Source organism: Quercus robur, chromosome 2, assembly GCF_932294415.1.
Source record: "Quercus robur chromosome 2, dhQueRobu3.1, whole genome shotgun sequence".
NCBI lineage: Eukaryota > Viridiplantae > Streptophyta > Magnoliopsida > Fagales > Fagaceae > Quercus > Quercus robur.
Window position 1 is genome coordinate 80880454 of NC_065535.1, and position 18793 is coordinate 80899246.

An 18793-nucleotide genomic window follows, 5' to 3' on the forward strand; every position below is an offset into this window, starting at 1 on the left:
TAAGACTGGTCTTCCAGCTGAGCATGATTTGAGGAAATCTCTAACTGGTAAATCTGTTACCAGTGTACGTCAATTGATGGATCAGATTGACAAGTACAGAAGGGTAGAAGAAGACCAACTATAGGGGAAAGGAAATGCTAAGGTTATCCTTCAAGAGAGGAGGGATTTCAGGTCGGGCCGGTATAATAATAACCGACCTCGGAAAGACTTTGTTGGGCAGCCAGGATCTGCCAACACCTAGGTGGTTAACGCTGTGTTTCGAGAGCCAGTGCAACAGGTGCTAGAGAAGATTAAGAATGAGCCGTTCTTCAAATGACCAAACAAAATGGCAGGAGATCCTATGAAACGCAACCAGAACCTTTATTGCTAATATCATCAGGATCATGGACACACTACCGAGAATTGCAGAAACTTTTGGGACCATCTGGACCAATTAGTCCGAGAAGGGAAGTTGAAACAACTCTTGCATCATTCCAGTGATCGGAGAAAATCAAGAAATTTTTGTAATAATACTGTGAACTCTTGTAACTTTGTTTATCAACAAGACATTATAATATAAATTCCTCAGGCCACGCCGAGAACAGACTTTCTTATCTTACTTGTGTTTAATGATCTTAAATCAGCAAATTTTATCGTTTTTCTTCTAGAGTAGATCTAGTTCTTTCATCCACACTGTACAAATTCATTGTTTGGGTTGATTGGGCTAAAACCCAATCCTATACTGGGTCCAATCCAAATTCAGTCCTTACATTTAGTTATACACTTTTGTAATTTTTTTTTTTTTAGTTTTTCTTATTGACTCCACAAAACCCCCAAAAGAGGTACCAAGTACATTTTTTTTTTCTTGAGAGTAGGTCTCTCGCACCTTGTTTTGCAAAAAAAAAAAAAAAAAAAAAGATTAGACTGGACCGATCTATTTACATATAATTTTTTAATATATTATAAAGCTACACTTTTTTTATTTTAAAAAATAATAATAACCTAACTCTCTCATTTTCTCTTCTCATTCCATTCTAATACAATTGAATATAAATTAGACCAGACTAAACCAGACCTATTTTTGATTGAAACCCTATATATTTCATGCTTCTCTCATAATTGAAGACCGTAAAGTGATAGATTGAAAAAATTTTAACGAAACAAAAAAATTTTTTGACTGAAGAAGGTAGAATGAAACAAAAATTGAGACAAAAATGATGGAACTACTCACAGTTTTTTAATATGCGTTGAGCTCTAATTCGGTAAGCAAAGCAACATTGTAAAAAGTGCATGTTGAGGGATAGTGAGGATGTCTCAATTTTGTATTATATAAATTTATTGATTTTCTTATAGAGTAATTGGCACTTACTGAATTATTAGTTAACTCAATTGATAAAGTTTCTTATTATCGAATAAGAAATATGCGGTAAAAAAAAAAAAAAAAAACAAAAACAAAAAACAAAACCGTAATTCACAATGGGTAATTATAACAAAAATGGTAAAGGGTAAATCGGTCAATAAATTGTAAAATATCTCTCACTCGCTATCACTCACCCATTTCCAATTTTCATTTCAACCGTTATGAGAAGCTTACTCGGAGGAGCTTCCCAACTCATCTTCAAATCATCGTCACTGTTCGCGAACTCAACCACTCGCTCTCACTCTCAAACTCAGCGACTGAGCTTCCCTCTCTTCACAACCTCAAAAGCCTTTGTCTCTCTAAGACTAAGAACGTTCGCGATCATGGCCGGTGCGGACGAATTCGTAAAAGGAAGCGTTAATGCAAACGGCGTCGCAGTGATCACACTCGATCGCTCCAAGGCTCTCAACGCAATGAACCTAGGTTGGTTTCACTTTCCTCATCCAAATTTTATTACTTCTCGCTCTCTTTCGTTTCTTGTTTCTTCTATTGAAGTATGAGCTAAAAGCGATTCGTTGAAATTCGTGCAATTTCGGATGAATTTGAGTTCTATAGCTTGAAATTGTGGAATGGAAAAAAAAAGAGAGGAATTTTGTGATTGGAATTCGTTGTTCTTAACTGATGATTTTGTGTGCTAAAAATGTGAAAAATTGATGCGTGGAAAGAAGGGCATTGTTTGTAATTAGTTTTGGAAATGTGGTCATTTTCCCATGAAATTAAAGCTGTATCATATTATGCATTTATGCTAAGTGAAAGCTATTGCATTTGTTGTCAAGTTATGATTTATGAATAATGAAATTAAACTTTATTTTAAGTGTTACTGTTTTGTTGAATTAGTTGATTAACTGATAAGGGAAATGCAAAAACTTGTGGTGTTTTAATTTCAAAGTCAATGCTGAATGTTGTTTTTGATGTAAATGAATACTATTGGTTTTTTTTTTTTTTGGCTATGTATTTAACATTAACCTGTTGATAATGCAGATATGGATATAAGATATAAAAAATTTCTCAATGAATGGGAATCGGACCCAAGGGTCAAATGTGTTCTGGTTGATAGTAGCTCAGCTCGTGCGTTTTGTGCAGGTAACGCAAAGAAAATTAGAGTCCTTCATGCATTTTTTCTTTGTTTTTTTGTGTGCTTTTTTGGCAAGGTACTGATACGCATGCACCCAATGGGTCTTGAAACCCATGACCTCACCCTCCACCTAGAACTTATAAGTGGAGGAGGTGCCAATTAAGCTAGAGCTCATTGGCTTTTTAGTGCTATTTTCTGAATTTGATTTCTCATTCATATCTTTTCCATTTATATTTGGATTTTTCTTTTGGAGTTGTTTTTGGTTTCCAAGTGTTAGGTAAGGTTTTGAGGGTAACCATTGATGGACAATGCAGGAATGGATATTAAAGGGGTTGTCGCTGAGATTCAAAAGGACAAAAATACACCTCTTGTGCAGAAGGTTCCTTTTATAAGGCTTCTTTTATGCTATCAGTGTTCCTTGCATGGTTGCTTATTTGATTGTGGTTATTGATCTGCATTATTTGCACTATTCTATATTCTTTTTTTTTTCTTTTTTTCTTTCTTCTTTTTATGTTGCTTTGTTGTATTATATACGCCATTTTCTTTAGTAAGTTAACTTGCTTAGCGGTTGTCTATTAGTTAGATGATAATACATATCTTAGTTTATCTGCAGGGGGTGATGTGAAGCAGATCACAACCAAAAACCAAGTATCAGATATGATTGAGGTCTTGTTGTCCTTTTAGTATCATTACTTCTCATAAAAAATGAAAAAAAAAATTTATGTATCGCCAAATCAATAAGTTGTAAACTTTGTTAAAAATAACACTATTACGAGATGATTGTCAGCTACTGCCTTCGTCCCATTTTGTTTGTCGAGTGTTCTAGTTTTGGCTCTCCTAAAATACTTGTCCAATCTTGAAGGTCATGCTGATTAATCAACTGACTTCCCAATAGAACCCTGTGCTTTATTTTGTTTAGGTTTAAATTCTTAAAAGTTTATAAGGGCAAGTTTGAAATTTATATATTTTTCTATGGAGGGAGAATATTTTTAGCAATTTGAGTTCTTTTTCTATTAGATAAGTATTACCTTTATGAGGAAAACCAGGATCCAAACCCCCCCTCTCCCAATGTTGCAACTATCAAATTATCAATAAATATCACCATTACTGATAAAAGTACTTTTGACCATACTTTGAACTAGTGTCTTCTCCTTAATTCTCCAACCATCTTATTTTTTAAAACCTTAAAAAGAAATGTGGGGCTCTTGTTAAAGCTTCTTTATATGTGTATTTGATGCATCCTCAATCACTTCTTATTAAATCAATTGTCACTCACTGGAAAGTTTAACAACCAGTTTACATATTATAATCATGAGATGGGAGATCTCACTTATTCTGATTGAGAACTGAGCAGGATAACTGAATTTTGCTTCTGGACCTCTTTTAGGTTCTCCAATAAAAGTTTATAAACCATTTGACATGTTCTTATTTCTACCGTTTGAAAGATATTGTGATCATGATTTGAATTTAACTTTCAACATATGAGTTCTTTCTAGTGTTTCTAGGTGCTTTGATAATTTTCAAGTATAAATTAAATAGCATACATGTATTGATATTCTGTTCACTGCATGTGCATGTTGAAGGTTGTATATTTAAATTTCAACACATGCATTGTTTGTGTATTGGGACCTAAACTTGACCTCTTTTGGCCAGTTCACAGTGGTTAATTAGTTTTGGTGGTATACTTTGATGCTTGTGTAATTCATATAATGTCTTTTGAGTCAGTTGGACTGCATATAATTTCTTAAAATAAGCTTCCATTTGTATTATGTGTCCTTGTAGTCTGCTTCTTAAGTTTTTGCACGACCTATAATTTTGTCGCACGAAGTTAATATGCGTTATATTTCTTCACATTTCTCAGGTATTCACTGCTGAATATTCTCTAATATGCAAAATTTCTGAGTATAAGAAGCCATATATATGCTTCATGGATGGCATAACAATGGGCTTTGGAATAGGCCTATCTGGTCATGGTCGTTACCGGATCATAACGGAGGTATGCTTGCCTTGATATACAAAGGTCATTTAGTCTTGTACAATTATATATTATTGTCATTCTATTTTTTTACCTTTTTCCTTGTATTTATGCATTTCAGAGGACTGTTCTTGCTATGCCAGAAAACGGAATTGGCTTGTTCCCAGATGTTGGTTTTTCATATATAGCAGCACAAAGTCCAGGAGGAGGATCAGTTGGTATGCTTTTTGTTGCTACATAAAGTACTTATTTTCCTTTTCTTCTTGTAATGGAACTATATATTTTTTTCAGTCTTGATCTTGTTATGGGAGTTTACAAAAAGCATGAGAAGGACATGGCTGCATAGGAAGTAGTTATAAGTAAAACTAAGGAAAACATTTTGGAAGTCAAGAGACATAATCATCAATATCAATTGAACTGTTATAAGTAGCTTCCTTAATTATAGGTTTATAAGATTCTTTTCTTCAAATATTTTTTGCAGGTGCTTATCTTGGAATGACTGGAAAAAGGATTTCTACACCCTCTGATGCACTATACGTGGGTCTTGGTACACATTTTGTGCCATCTGGGAGCTTGGTTTCCTTGAAGGAGGCCCTTTTGGGAATTACATTGTATGTCATTGATCTATATTTGATTGCTATTTTTCATTTTATTGGAATCCGTTTGGCTATTCTGTAATTTCTAATTTAGAAATTTGCATTCTAACTTATCAAATGGCATCTCCTCTCCCTGTAAGAGCAAGTGGATGGTGAGGTCATGGGTTTAAGATCCATTGGGTGTGAAACTTACCAATAGGAAAAAAGAGTGATTATAATTTAGGAATTTTCAATCTCTTATAATTTGATTTTTTAAATTGGTTCTAGTAACAGCCATTACTCGTCTTGTAAATTAGACACTTTGTTTCTTTAGTTGAAATTGCTCTATCAAACTAATTTGGTGAGAACTCCATGACTTTGGGTACTGAAGTTTTTAATTTTTGATACTTTATTTATTTATGGTGGGGCTAGAGCCACATGATAACATTAATCTATGTAATTCAAGTGTTTATTTGTGATGAAGTCTGTAGTGCATGTACCTTGTTGTTCAGGATAAAATTTCCTCTCATATTGTTGACTTCAAGTATATGAAAATGGCATTCTGCACAGAAGATGTTCTTTTAGCAATATGTACATGGTTTCTTGCTGAAAAATCTTGTCCATTTGTTATTTCAGTTCAGATGATCCACATCAAGACATCAAAGCACTTTTGGCAAGATTCAGTGGTAACCCTGAGTCTGAGTCCCAATTAAAATTGCTCTTACCTCATATAGTTTCATCCTTCGGTGCAAATAAATCAGTTAAAGAGACAATTGAGGAACTGAAAAAGCATCAGCTGAGTGGTGAAGCAGCTGGTATGTTTAAGTACCAATTGGTTTTTTATCGTTATCTGAATGAAACGTGTATGCATTTTCTTGGTGCTCCCAAAGACTGATTCATGTGGATTTCAATTGGGTTTACAAAATTTTGGCTTCCTCAAGTTTGTCATTTGGTGCTGGCTGATTTCCATTCTTTCTTTATGCAGTGGTAGAGTGGGCTAATGAAGCCCTTCAAGGTCTTGGAAAAGGTGCTCCTTTTTCGCTTTGCTTAACACAAAATTATTTCTCTAAAGTTGCCTCTGCACATGGAAAAACTGGCAACGAATTGTCCACAGTGAGTTTTGAGTTCCTTTTTCTTTTTTTTCTTTTTTTTTTTCTTTGGGAAAAAGGGGGAAGGGGGGGGGGGGGGGGGGGGGAGGGGAGGGATGGGGATTTAGTATTGCAGGAAAATTTGTAAAGTAACATGTGTACTCCTGCATTTGGTTGCATCCAGCTAAGCAGTGTGATGAAAACCGAATATCGCATTGCCATAAGGTCTTCTTTACGAAATGATTTTGCTGAAGGTGTTCGGGCAGTTTTGGTGGACAAGGATCAGGTTCAATCTTTAGTCTCTGAAGTCTCTTCCTCTATACTGTAGAAATATGTGAAAATATTAGTTTCATACGTTCAAACCATCTTTTCTGCATCCAAGTTTTTATTTATTTATATAAATAACATAGGGAATCTTTCTATGGAAGAGCCCTTTGGACTCACTTTTAGCCAGTAAAACCTACCGGCAACTAACCCCACTAGTAGAACCAGTTGCTGGGTGATCCTGGGGCATTCACCCTTAACTGGCTAAGCAATTTATGCTCATGCCTAGGACCATTTTCTTTAGATCTTTGAGTGTTATATTTCAGTTTCTTCTGTTGATGGTGCTGATTTTCTATTAGCAACATTAATAAATGCATTAGTCCTTTTTGTCTTCGAGCCCTTAAAAGGATACTCATTTACGTAATCACTTAGAACATCTTAGATGTATTATGCTCAGATTTTTCCATGATTATGCCTTTGCAGAACCCAAAGTGGAATCCTGGAAGTTTGGAGGAAGTAAATCACAGTGAAGTGGAAACTCTCTTTGAACCATTGAGCCCAGAAGTTGAGGAGTTGAGAGTGTGACTGATGCATTATGACTTTCGTAGTTATTTCCTTTTTTATTTGGGCTACATAAGGTGGGCTTTGCCCCCAGTGGGTTTTGAATGCAAGGGGTGAGCCGGACTTGCCAATCGACCTTGAGGTCATTGACAATCTCCATAGTATTTCCTTATTGTTTCAGTAAGATAGATTGTGGATACTATTGAAATCTCCTGTAAGCTGCAAAAAATAAGTTGATTTTACGTATGCAAAAGCTATCCAACTTTGTGTATGGTATTCTTCATGATGTTGGTGACTGATGATGGAATTTGTGATGTTGGAAAATATTTTGGGCCCCCAGAGTTCATATATGTTACATTAGGCCTTGCAAGTGACTGTGCATGTTTTTTGATCCATGTACTGTTTTCCTCTTCAAATCAGGGTTCAAATAACCTATTTGAAAATATTGAAATGATTTTGTGCAAATGTAATAATCAGAAAGAAGTACACTCAAGCTTGTACGATTTATAATGTATATGCATCAGCAGTATAGGCTGTATAGTCCTGAATTTCTTATTTTATGGACACATAGGATAACAGAAAAATCATTCGTTAGAGCATTCATAATGAGCTCAACAAACTCCCATTTTTCAAATTGTTGTAAACCCATTTTTTAGCTCTTTCAAGTTCGCTACCCCCCCCAACCCCAAAACAATTTTTTTTTTTTTTTCAAATTGTTGGAAACCCATTATTTTTTAAAATTTAACCCAACGGCATTGATGGCGTTGCAGTGGTTTAGAGGTTTTTTTTTTTTTTTTGGGGGGGGGGGGGGGGTGGGGGTGGGGGTTGCTGTGCTTCACAACATACCCTACGCCACTGTCTCAGACAGCCTCCTTGTAGAGTTCAATAGCTCGCTCAACCACAATCAGTTCATGGCTGCCTTGCCAATTGCGGCAGCATCACAGGGGTTTCAATACGGGGCTAAAAGAAAAGGCTTTGGGTTTTTGAGTCGTGGGGAACACGGTTTTCCAAGGGAAGGCTTGCTGGTGGCTAGCTACAGTTTGGGGCTGTGTGGATTTGGATTTGGATTTTGAATTTTGGTTTGGGGCTGGTTTGTAGAATTTGGCAAGTGGAGGTGGTTTTGGGTAGGTTTTTAACACTGGGTTGATATGTGGCGTTTCCATGATGCATAACCTATGAAAATCCTCTTGCAAAGAGCACTTTAGACATTGTTAATACCCTTTGTAGAAACCTTTCCAACAAACGACTGTAGTGCCATATCTCTCATTCAGTAATTGTGGTGGCATGAACGTTTTTCGTTTTCACAAAGGGTCCGTTTGGATTGAACTTATTGTTGCTGAAACTGAAAACTGAAAATACTGTAGCAAAATAATTTTTAAATGTGTAAATAGTACTGTAGGACCCATTTTTAATATTTTTTAATACGTGAACAGTGTCAGCACAGTGCGTGAATTGATTCTTAAAAAATTAATTCACCCAAAAGATACAGGAAGCTACTAATAAAAAATTGATTCTTACAAGTTACAACACTCAAGCTTTCTTCCTTCAAAAGGCTATACTTAGCCAAAGGCCCAAAGTTAAAAGAAAAGAAAAAGGGGAAAACAATACAATTAAACAGTGTGATTAGGAGCAATCCCCACTCCTCAAACTTTGTAGTAGATCTAAGTATCCAAAATGTTCAGAACTCATGTACCTGCAAATTTTGAATATAAATGTTGGAATTTAAGGTTAATATTATGCTATAGATGTACTACTCATAGCAGTTCATTAAGAAACTACACTATAAAGAAATACCCGTGTCGAAACAAGAAATCAATGATGACAAGAGTGCAATTTGGCTTGAAAAACTGTGTCCTCTGTATGACGTGTGCTACATGTGTCACAGGAATCAACTTGAAGCTATCCACCTCTCCATCTGTCACTCAACAAGACATTTACAAATGAATAAAATCCTCTGTAGGAAAACACAGTAAATCAAATATAACAAATAGTCATTACTGAGATCAAATGACAGAAGTTGACCTTAGGAACTGATAAGAGCAATTGAAGAAGGCAGAGCTTGAATTGGCCTACCTTGATTCTCAGGTTTAAAGCTTGCAGGCAACTTCAAATCATAACAAAATAGAACATCTCTCTTATATCTGTAACCATCAATGTCCATATAGGAAACAGCGCCAACTGGTATAGCCCTGTTTATAATCTCATTAGTGAGAGAGAGAGAATCCATCCTCAATCAAAGGCATCTGCCACAGCAAGGTAACATGATATGATAATGATATGGCAAATGAAAACTTACTCTTTAGAAATGGATTTGGGTATTCCTGCTTCCTCTTCACATTCCTTCACAAGATTCTCACCACAAGCAATCCCATAAGGCTGCCATTGCCAACGTGGAACTTTGAGGGCACAGAATTGTAATGAACGTAATATGAACCAGAAAATATGCTGTAGAATCGCTTATTCACACAAGCTTTATGGTTTGTTATTCTTGTTCAATGTGCATAAATTACTGAGCTCTATTAAATTGCTTCTACAAAACAAAGTAATTACTTTCAAAATTTTGTAGCAAGGAAGAAATCCCCAGATTTCCACTCGCCTCAGGTTTTTAATCTATAATTCAATCGATACAAACCAGTCCTCCTGCAGCTAGCTGATCAAGCATCCCTGGATAAGTGGATTTCATTTGACTTCTCTTCCCTATCCATAAAAGTTTCTGCCCATCCTTCTCAACATAGCCATTCATTTGAACCCCATAAACCTGTATACAGGAATGCGTAAGAGAAAAGAATGCATAACTTATATCCATCAGTAACATAATCGTAGAGTCAGGTTCATCAATCAAAAAGAAAAGAAAAAGGATGTATTGCTTGGCATGTTCAAAGATTGACTATCATTCAGCCATCAATCAGCGGTGCACACAGCCAGGGACGAAATAAGATGGTAATAGTCACGTCCATAGGCTTACCAAAGATTATAGTGCCAAAAAATGAATAAAGGAATAAGTTTAAAGCCAGTTGGACCAATGTACCAAAACTGACAATATTCCCACAGTTAATAATAAATCAAAAGGCAATCAAGAAGTCAAAATGCACATATGTTGTACCCACTTAGCATGCAGTGAATTGCTCCTTTTTTATATATGAGTAAATGAATCACTAAAAATCACAAAAAGGGGCGCAACCCTAGTGCATGGGAAACATACAAAAGATGAGCCAACAAGAAAAAACAAAGGAGAAAAGAAAAATAAGTAACACCTAAAATTCGGATGGTCTATAAAATATATGAAAGCTGTCAATGCAGTTGAGCTTGAATTTGGTCTCACTCATCATGTAAGCTCTGTAAAAATAAGAATTTTAACTTAACCACTAAGAGCTCACTGTCTTTATAAGTGCGTGCATTTTTTAGTTGGCAGAAACCCATTTTATGCTTATAGGTAAATACAACTCACGGCACTCACATGAAATTGAAACTATGACCTCACAACCAGCCCCATGTTTATGGAGGAAAGAGAAGCCATTTGGCCTAAAGATGATCGGCTTGATTAGCAGAAACCCAGATGTATAAGATAAATTTCACACTCTAATTTTATTTCAAAAAACTCAATTCATAGTCACTTATCTTTGAAAATCCCTTGGCCAAAACTATCATCAGACTTCTTTGACAAGATTGATTCGCTAGCATGTTTACTTTACTAAAAAACCCATGTGAAGCAAACTCACAATAAATTACCTAGCTTCACAGAAAAACATATTCAATTAAATATTCAACTAATTAGTAGTAAATGTAGAGCTCATTGATAATTTCCTTGAGGACATGGCTTTTCAATTCTAATTTTCTGGTGAGGAGTATTTACATGTTAGCAGATAATGAAGAGGAAAAAATAAACAACATATGGTTGAGTTTGGCTGAGGTGCATGGGGAAAACAATTCATAATCAAAAGGTGAACAATAAACATTCACCATTTTTTATTTTCGTTAATAAGTAGGAATTATGACAGAAACACCTTTTTTGAGGCCAGTCTAGGGCATTTTAGTCCTCAAAGATTAAAAATAATAATAAAAAATAAATAAATAACTGAGTAAGGAATAGTTATTTCTGGAAACTACAAGTAGAGCATCAGAAAGATACCAAGTATTCGCTATTGAGTTTGCTACTCAATTGAATGCATAAAAACTAAAGAAAACAACCCCCCTTTTTTTTTTCTTTTTAGATGGACAAAATTTAAATTAAAAAATTTAGAACCAAATCAAATTACAAGTGCCTAAAAAGATTTGAAAGGCAATTAAAAAAATTAGGACTACAGATACTGGTGTCAACTATATGTCTCAATACAACATTATATCCAAAAGAAAAGAGATTCCACAATTCCATAAAACACACCTTTATTCCAAAGTAAGGAGCTGCAGCACGTTCCAGTGAAAAAAAGATTGGTGCACCAAAGGATGATGTCACAGGGTACAGCTGATTGAAATTAGTGGAATACACAGTTAGCCTAGGGAACAAAGATCTTACTACAACTTGGACCCAAAGAATTTCAATCACATGTACACACATACACACAAAAACATTCACATTTCACACCAAAAAAAAAAGAAAAAAAAAGGTGGGAATCAATGCACCACTAAATTACAACTAGTACCTCATTCCGTATACCTGGAATTAGTTCTTCCCCCAAACATTTGATCACATCTCCAACTGCATTAGTCCTATCATCGGGTGTCCTCAGCATTGGGTGTAAGGTCACATGGCTGCCAATGCGGCCTCCATAAGAATTATCTTGAGGAAATATAAACACATCCTTGAACCTCCTTAAATGGTTAGCAAAACTGCACAAATTTCATAAGTACATGGTCAACCTACTCCTTCGTTTCAAGCATAATATAGCTGCAAAATGGATTCAGCAATACAAAACCCCCTCTTTCCCCCCCCCCCCCCCCCCCCCCCCCCCAAAACAAAAAACAAAGGACCGAGCAATTCAATTCATAGGGGTTGTTTGGCAAGTCATTGAACCTGGCCAAGTTGGCCAACTAATCTGTTTTTATTGTTTTTCAGTTTAGTCAAATAAGCCTAGAGTCTAAACAACTAAATATATATATAGAAATAAAATACCATTTCAATTAGAAATGGTTTCATTTTTTGTCCAAATTATATTATAACTAAACCAACCCATCAGGGTGAAGCCTAGTGTTTGGAAGCTTGGATTGAGCTGTAGACCCAAACATCCTTGGTTCAATTCTCACTAGGAGTTCTCCTGGATTACCTGGTACAAGATTGTGGCAGGAAGGGTTGCGTATGTTAGAACTAAACCAATTCTACAATTATAAACTCCACTTGTCCCAAAAACATAATGTGTTAAGAAAATGTGAATTTAATCATTACACTTAAAACCATTATTCTAACACTCCCCCAAATGGATGAACCCAAAGTCCCAATCTCTCCCATGACAAGTGGGCCCAACAAATGAGATTTTTAACCTTTTAAATTGGAGGTAAAGTGGAGACACTATTTTAACTTTTAACTCAAGACTAATTGTTCTAATACCACCATAAACTACCCATTATCCCAAATACTTAAACCAATAAAAAAAAATGAATTTAAACATTTAACCAATATTTTAACATATATCTTGTCAAACATTTTCATGAATTTAACCAAGACAAATCAATGAAAATAGAAACTTCTTTTTTAAGCCTGCCTTACCCATTATGAATATAACCAGCGATTTGGTCTTCAATGACAAATGGAAGAAACTCAGATTGCTTTTCCTGCAACAAATTGAGACATTTTGTGTGGGCGTTTGGCAACTCAGACTGAAAACTGTTTCCCGTTCTTTTTTTTTTTTATTAGAATATCGCAGCAACCAAACATTAAGCTTAAATATACTGTTACTATTACTATTACTGAGGCTAAAATGCACATACAAAAGAATATTACCGATCCACGATTGCAGAATTTGACTTTCTGGAAGAAGCCTGAGAGGTCCGAAGAATCATGCGGAACGCTATCCGGTTGAGAAATCCGAACGACGTCGTCCCAGGTGAATGTATTGGTGGCTGAAACTGAAACTGAATGAGTACTGAATTTTACTAATTTATTAAATTTGATTGGAGTGTGAGATGGAGAAGGAAACGGTGTGGTAAATGTAATGGAAAAAGCATGAGAAGGTTTGGAGATGAAGAGGGAAGGGATTTTGTGAGAGAGGTGAAGATAATTGTAAGTGCTGCACGCCATTTCACGCAAGGGAAGGAGGATGTATGTAACGACTAACGACTTCACTGGCAATCGAGTTTAGGCTTTCGAATGACGCCGTTTTATTAGTTTTTTTGGGGTAAATTTCAAAAAACTTATCCTGATGTTTGTGATAATACCACATATGTCCAAAGCATTCTAAAGCTTACAAATTTAGAGGTAATTTTCCAATTAGCATGCATTTGGGAGAAAATATCGTTAGTTAGTATGCGTTAGAAACGATTCAGTAAAATAGTATCTTGAGTCTCTTAGACTCGAGTTCACTGTAGCAACTCAAGCCTAAAAGACTCAAGTTCTATATGTTGGCACAGCTAAGATAGAGTTTAAAATCCATGTGGAACTCAAGTTCTGTTTTTTCCTTCTCTGTTTTCCCCTTCACCCTGTTCTCTTCAAACCACCATGGCCAACAATTTCTCTAACTCTTAAAACCCCAAACCCACATCCGAAGACAACAAACCTAGAAAACAACAAAACCAAGCAACAATAGCAAACGAAAACATCAAACCCAAGTGCGCTCCAGTGCCGAGATCAATAAACCCAAGCTTAGGGAGCGTCTCCGGTACCAAGATCGTGATTTTTGGGTTTGGGTTTTTGCTCTGGAGCGATGAATCTGTGGGTGAAGTACAAGGAGAAAAGGAAGAACAGGGAGAACAAAGGAAGAAAGGAGAAAATGAAGAAACAAAACTTGAGTGTCTAAAACTCAAGTTCTACGTGGTTCCATGTGGAAAATTGTCCATGTCAGGTGTTTCCCAGCTCCAAAACTCGAGGAGTTAAGACTTGAGCTCCACCTTGAACTCAAGTTTTTAAAACTCGAGATGCTATTTTCCTACTTTGTTTTGCCAACATGCCCACTAACGATATTCTAAGAAATTTAAAGTTAAATGGAAAAAAAATTCTACAAATTTAGTCCTCAAAAGAAAACTTTGTCCCTAGCTTTTATTCTCTTCTTGCTATTTCTCTCTTTTGTCTTTGTTCCTCTCCCGCTCTCTTGAACTCTCTTTTCTGAGTTCTCTCTCAAATCTCTCTCTAACCGATGAAATGCACAACCTAACAAACTTTAAAGGAAACCAAAACTTTTTCAAAGGATATAAATCGCAATTTCATCTAATAAGTACTAACAAACCAAATAGGAGAGAGGAAGCAAAGAAATTTGACTATATGAAGGTGGTCAACAATCGGAAGGAACCTCAAAAGAAATTAACTTGTTCATCTCCCAAAGATCAAGCCTTGAAACTTGAGTCTTGAGTCTTGAAATGACCCAAAGAAGTATCCAAAGAGCGAGCTAGCAAAACCAAAACCATCTTCACTTTGTAAATTTACAATTTTGTCCTTAAGAATGTCGACCACTACCGAATCCCTGTCCACCGCGCTTCGTTCATGGCACGATTTCCTAGACCCAACCTTGCTGAGCTTGCCACCATCTCTCTCCGACACCACTAGCCAGTTGATTATGATCTCCAATGAGCAAGAAGAAGACGAAGAAGAATGATTCCAACCTCGCTAAGCCTGCCAACATCTCTCTGATGCCACCAGCCAGTAGATCGTGATCTTTGGCGAGCAAGAAGAAGATGAAGAAGATTGGTTTTTGAAATGGATATTTTCTTATTTGGGTTTAGAGAGAGAGACGAAGAGAGTTTAAGAGAGGGGGAAGGGGAAGAATGGAAATTGAAGAGAGAAAAGGAAAGAAGAGAGAAAATTAGGGACAAAGTTGTCTTTTGAGGACCAAATTGGTGGGTTTTTGAATGTTTTGAACCTATTTGGTATTATCACAAACCTACCTCCTCAAGGTAGGTTTGTGAAAATTTCCCATAATTTTTTCTATTTGGTTCAAACTTAAAATGTTGCCTTTTATTTATTTTTTATTTTTATATGTGGCAATGGCTTGTAGGCTTGTAGATCTCATAGCCATAGGCATATTTTAGTAGGAGAATCATGGTAGTGTTTGGATGGAGGGAAACACAAGGGGGAAGGGACAAGCGTTTAATTAAAAAGAACCTCAACACTTGTACAATATTTTCATAATAGTAAATTGTTATTGATTATAATTTAAATCCATTATTGATATTACTTTTGGGGTTTTAGTAATGTATACTCTTAGGGCATATATTAGTAAACTATTTTAAGAAACTTTTTATGAAAAAATGAATAAGTTACCAATTTTTTTGACAGTTTTTTCAATTTCCCATAAAATGTTTCAAAAAATAGATGATTAATGTGTGCCCTAACAGCATACATTAACTAAACCCTTACTTTTTTTACCTACTAGTAACAGTTAGTAATAACCTACCATCTAAGATTTGTTATGAAAGTGTTGTAAAAATATTGTGGACATAAAATTTCACTTAAAGAAACTTTTTTTTTTTTTTTTTTTTTTTTAAGTACAAGGATCTAAGAGTATTAGCATCTGGGTTTGTATAAAAGTTCCTATTTTACCATCTAACAACATAATTTACCTATCATACCATATGACTTTATAATACACCCAATATTCACGTTTTTATCTTTACATACAACACATTAAAATAGTACTAGCCTTTTGGCATGCTCTCACGTGCGTGTTCAAATGCTCCTCCTCTTATTTTTTCTTCAAAAATTAATAATTTTCAACATGTAAAGTAATCACACATATACGAAGTAAATTGCAAAAAATGTGCTAAAAAAGGATGAAAAATTCCATTGAAAAGAAAGCATGAAAAGACTTTGAAGATAAATTTTTATTACATCAATATTGTAAAATAAAAAGAAGAAGCAAACCCAAACCAAAAAAAAAAAAAAAAAAAAATATCAACAAAAGAAATTCAAAAGTCTTGAAACTCACGGTGAAATAATCATAAAATTTGAGGCAACAATCCACAAAAATTCTTGAATCCTATTGCTTATCTTTTTTCTCTATTTGATATAATCTACCACTTTCTTCTCATAGAGTAACTTCCTTCTCTTTGTCAAAAGTGTGTAGTGGTTAACATTAAAAATTATATATTTTTTGTTGTGAGTTTTATAGCTAATGATTGTGGAAAGTTTTGAGAATAACACGTACATAATAACTGATAAGTAGTTTTTTTTTTTTTTTTAATAAATTTTTTAACACTGAAAAAGTAAGTGAATAAGAAACATGAGTTAGTGATATTTTAAAATGGAACACAATTTTACATATTTATTGTCATAAGTGAATATGATATATATATATATATATATATATATTCAAAGAAGTAAACATTCATATATTTTAATTTTTTATACAATTTTTTTTAAGAATCTAATCTTAGGAGTTAGAGATGTATTTTTACCAGATTGTCATTTAGTTTTATCTCTACTTAAACCCATGGGAGTAAGGGTATTTCTGAACCAACGAAATGTTCATTCCAAATAGGCGAAGCACCTTAAATAGTAGTATAGATATAGATAAACTACACAATAAAATAATATAAACCTATCTATCACTTCCCTCCCATCTCTCTTCTCTCTCTAATTTATGTCTCTTTGTCTCTCTCTTAACCACCCACCACCGAACCCAAACCCAAAACTACCACCAACAACTACAATCGACAGGGACGAAACCAGGATTTGGAGTTAGGGAAGGCAGAAGTAAAAAAAAAAAAAAATGAAACTCAAAATAAACATTCATTTAATAAACCATCAACAAAGAAAAAGACACAAAATTATTGTTTTTAAGATATTACAATGCAATTATTTATGAAAATGGAACTTGTCATTTTTTTTAATCTTCAACAAGCACTATGCACACAAGCACTCAACAACTAACCAATAAATTTCAAAATTGCAAATAATCTCTTTAATTTTTTAAAAGACACTAATTGACAAAAACACTAACAGACAAAATTACAATAAAATGCACAGAACATCACATAGGCATGGGTGTTGTGTTACGTAGTTGTTAGTCACAAGAGACAAGACACCACTATTATTTATAAAAAAAATATAACCTTTAGGCTTTATTAAAGAGAGAAAGAGAAAGATGGAGTCAAGAGTCTACCTCTCTCTTTGACTCTTTCTCTCTAGTCTCTTCTATTTTCGGATGTGGAGTCTCTCATCTCTACCTCTCTTTCAATTTTCTTCACAACACTGTCAACACATATAATTAATTCTAAGTTAATCAACCAAGCATTAGAGATTCAGATATGAGAGGGATAAAATATTCTCATTAAAAAAAAAAAAAAAAGGAGATCAGATATAATTACCAGGTTTGGACGGTGTTGCAGTGGACTAGTGGTGGCGTCAGGTGTGGTGCATTGGTGCTAGTTTGCTTCTGCTTCTACTACACTGGTGTCCTACTGCAGTGCCACTACCCAACTCCTCAAGTTTAAGGTCTTTTGCCATAAGTTAGGTTTTCTTTTCTTTTTTTGAGTGGCTTAGAAATCCCCTTCTTTTTCCCTTTTATTATATGTGTGTCTTGCCGTAAGTTGGGTGTTCTCCAACTCCTAGGCTAGTTAGAATCAGATTTGAATTTTTATTTTTATTTTTGCATGTGTTTGTTTTAGGGGTAATGTTTGGGCTTAATTTTTGCTGTTGGACTAATGTTTTTTTTTATAACTTTTAAAAATATCAATAATATTGTTGAGGGGACAAAGTGCAATTTTATTTAAACAAATTGCTAAAAATAATATATTATATAATATACTAAATCGGCACCACCACAACCACCACAATCCTTCACAAAAAAACTCAGCCCATCGTCTCTCTCTCTCTCTCTCTCTTCGTTTGTTTGAACCCATGGCAAAATCTATAGCCAAACCCACAAATTGCACTAGAAACCCACCACCACAACCATCACCATTGGAATTTGCAACCCATCAGCCACAAAAACAATCCCCTTCCATCAACAACACAACCACCGCCTAAACCCAAATCAAACCAACCAAAATTGAAACTGCCACCCAACCACCACCATCAACATAACCAATTTTTTCATTCACACTATCACCGATTTGAAAAACCCACCAACACCACTAATCAACAAAATCAATCTTAAAACCCACCACCAATAAACAAACCCACTACCATTGATTGGCAAACCCATGATCTCAAAACTCACCACCATATCTAAATTTGGCACCTATCTACTAAGAGGTACAAGAGAGGGAAGAGATGGATGAGAGAGAAAAGAGAAGTCTGAGAGAGAGTGTCTACGCGAAAGAGAGAAAGAAAGAGAAGCAAAGAGAGAGAGAGAGAGAGAGAGAGAGAGAGAGAGAGAGAGAGAGAGAGAGAGAGTTAACGCAAACTATGTATGAGTGAAAAGGAGAAAGAAAAAGAGGCAGAGAGAGAGCTAACATGGGGGACAGGAGAGAGAATGTCAATTAAAATAATAGGATTTAAGTTTACAACTTAGCTACAGTGAGTTGTAAATATAAGAACTCATTGTGGAAGGATTGTAAAATTTTTTAAGTTTACACACTTGGATAAAGAGGTTTTATTTATTTTTTATGTTTTGGGGTTGTAAAATAGCAATTTGGGGGTTTTACAACCCCTAATGCTAATTCTCTAAGAGTATTCACGTCCGGGTTTCTAAAATAAAATACCTATTTTACAGTCTAAAAAATTACTTTATCTATTTTACCAACTCGACTAACAATACACTCAACATCTTA

At 35.0% G+C, this 18793-nt stretch overlaps 2 protein-coding genes across 4 annotated transcripts; one reads left to right on the forward strand and one right to left on the reverse strand.

Annotated features, from left to right (window-relative positions):
- Positions 1 to 1518: 1518 nt before the first annotated feature.
- On the forward strand, positions 1519 to 7312 carry LOC126715271 (3-hydroxyisobutyryl-CoA hydrolase-like protein 3, mitochondrial). 3 transcript variants are annotated; one of them, XM_050415804.1, is made up of 11 exons: positions 1519 to 1822; positions 2381 to 2482; positions 2789 to 2835; positions 3090 to 3140; positions 4336 to 4470; positions 4571 to 4667; positions 4931 to 5060; positions 5661 to 5839; positions 6010 to 6137; positions 6297 to 6398; positions 6860 to 7312. In XM_050415804.1, exons 1-11 carry the CDS (start codon positions 1561 to 1563, stop codon positions 6959 to 6961), a joined length of 1335 nt encoding a protein of 444 aa, XP_050271761.1. In that variant the 5' UTR covers positions 1519 to 1560; the 3' UTR covers positions 6962 to 7312. The 3 variants fall into 3 exon arrangements, with proteins under 3 accessions (XP_050271761.1, XP_050271759.1, XP_050271760.1); XM_050415802.1 differs by lacking the exon at positions 3090 to 3140 and having other exon boundaries at positions 1520 to 1822; positions 2789 to 2853; XM_050415803.1 differs by lacking the exon at positions 2789 to 2835 and having other exon boundaries at positions 1520 to 1822; positions 3088 to 3140.
- A 1005-nt stretch (positions 7313 to 8317) lies between these two features.
- Positions 8318 to 13266, reverse strand: LOC126715273 (nudix hydrolase 20, chloroplastic-like). Its single transcript, XM_050415807.1, has 9 exons — positions 12873 to 13266; positions 12639 to 12703; positions 11578 to 11764; positions 11319 to 11399; positions 9570 to 9695; positions 9234 to 9313; positions 9011 to 9126; positions 8732 to 8852; positions 8318 to 8630 (listed from the first exon to the last, which is right to left on the reverse strand). The coding sequence occupies exons 1-9, from the start codon at positions 13167 to 13169 to the stop codon at positions 8561 to 8563; spliced, it is 1143 nt and encodes a 380-aa protein (XP_050271764.1). The 5' UTR covers positions 13170 to 13266; the 3' UTR covers positions 8318 to 8560.
- Positions 13267 to 18793: the final 5527 nt, after the last annotated feature.

Bases quoted from the DNA above. Each gene is read 5' to 3' on its own strand.
- LOC126715271 (XM_050415804.1), top strand. From the start codon at position 1,561: ATGAGAAGCTTACTCGGAGGAGCTTCCCAACTCATCTTCAAATCATCG. The intron at 2,836-3,089 runs ACACCTCTTGTG...TTATCTGCAGGG, and splicing joins AGATTCAAAAGGACAAAAAT to GGTGATGTGAAGCAGATCAC. The intron at 4,471-4,570 runs GTATGCTTGCCT...TATGCATTTCAG, and splicing joins GTTACCGGATCATAACGGAG to AGGACTGTTCTTGCTATGCC.
- LOC126715273 (XM_050415807.1), bottom strand. From the start codon at position 13,169: ATGGCGTGCAGCACTTACAATTATCTTCACCTCTCTCACAAAATCCCT. The intron at 9,127-9,233 runs GTAAGTTTTCAT...GATTATAAACAG, and splicing joins CCCAAATCCATTTCTAAAGA to GGCTATACCAGTTGGCGCTG. The intron at 8,631-8,731 runs GTATTTCTTTAT...CAAAATTTGCAG, and splicing joins GATTTCTTGTTTCGACACGG to GTACATGAGTTCTGAACATT.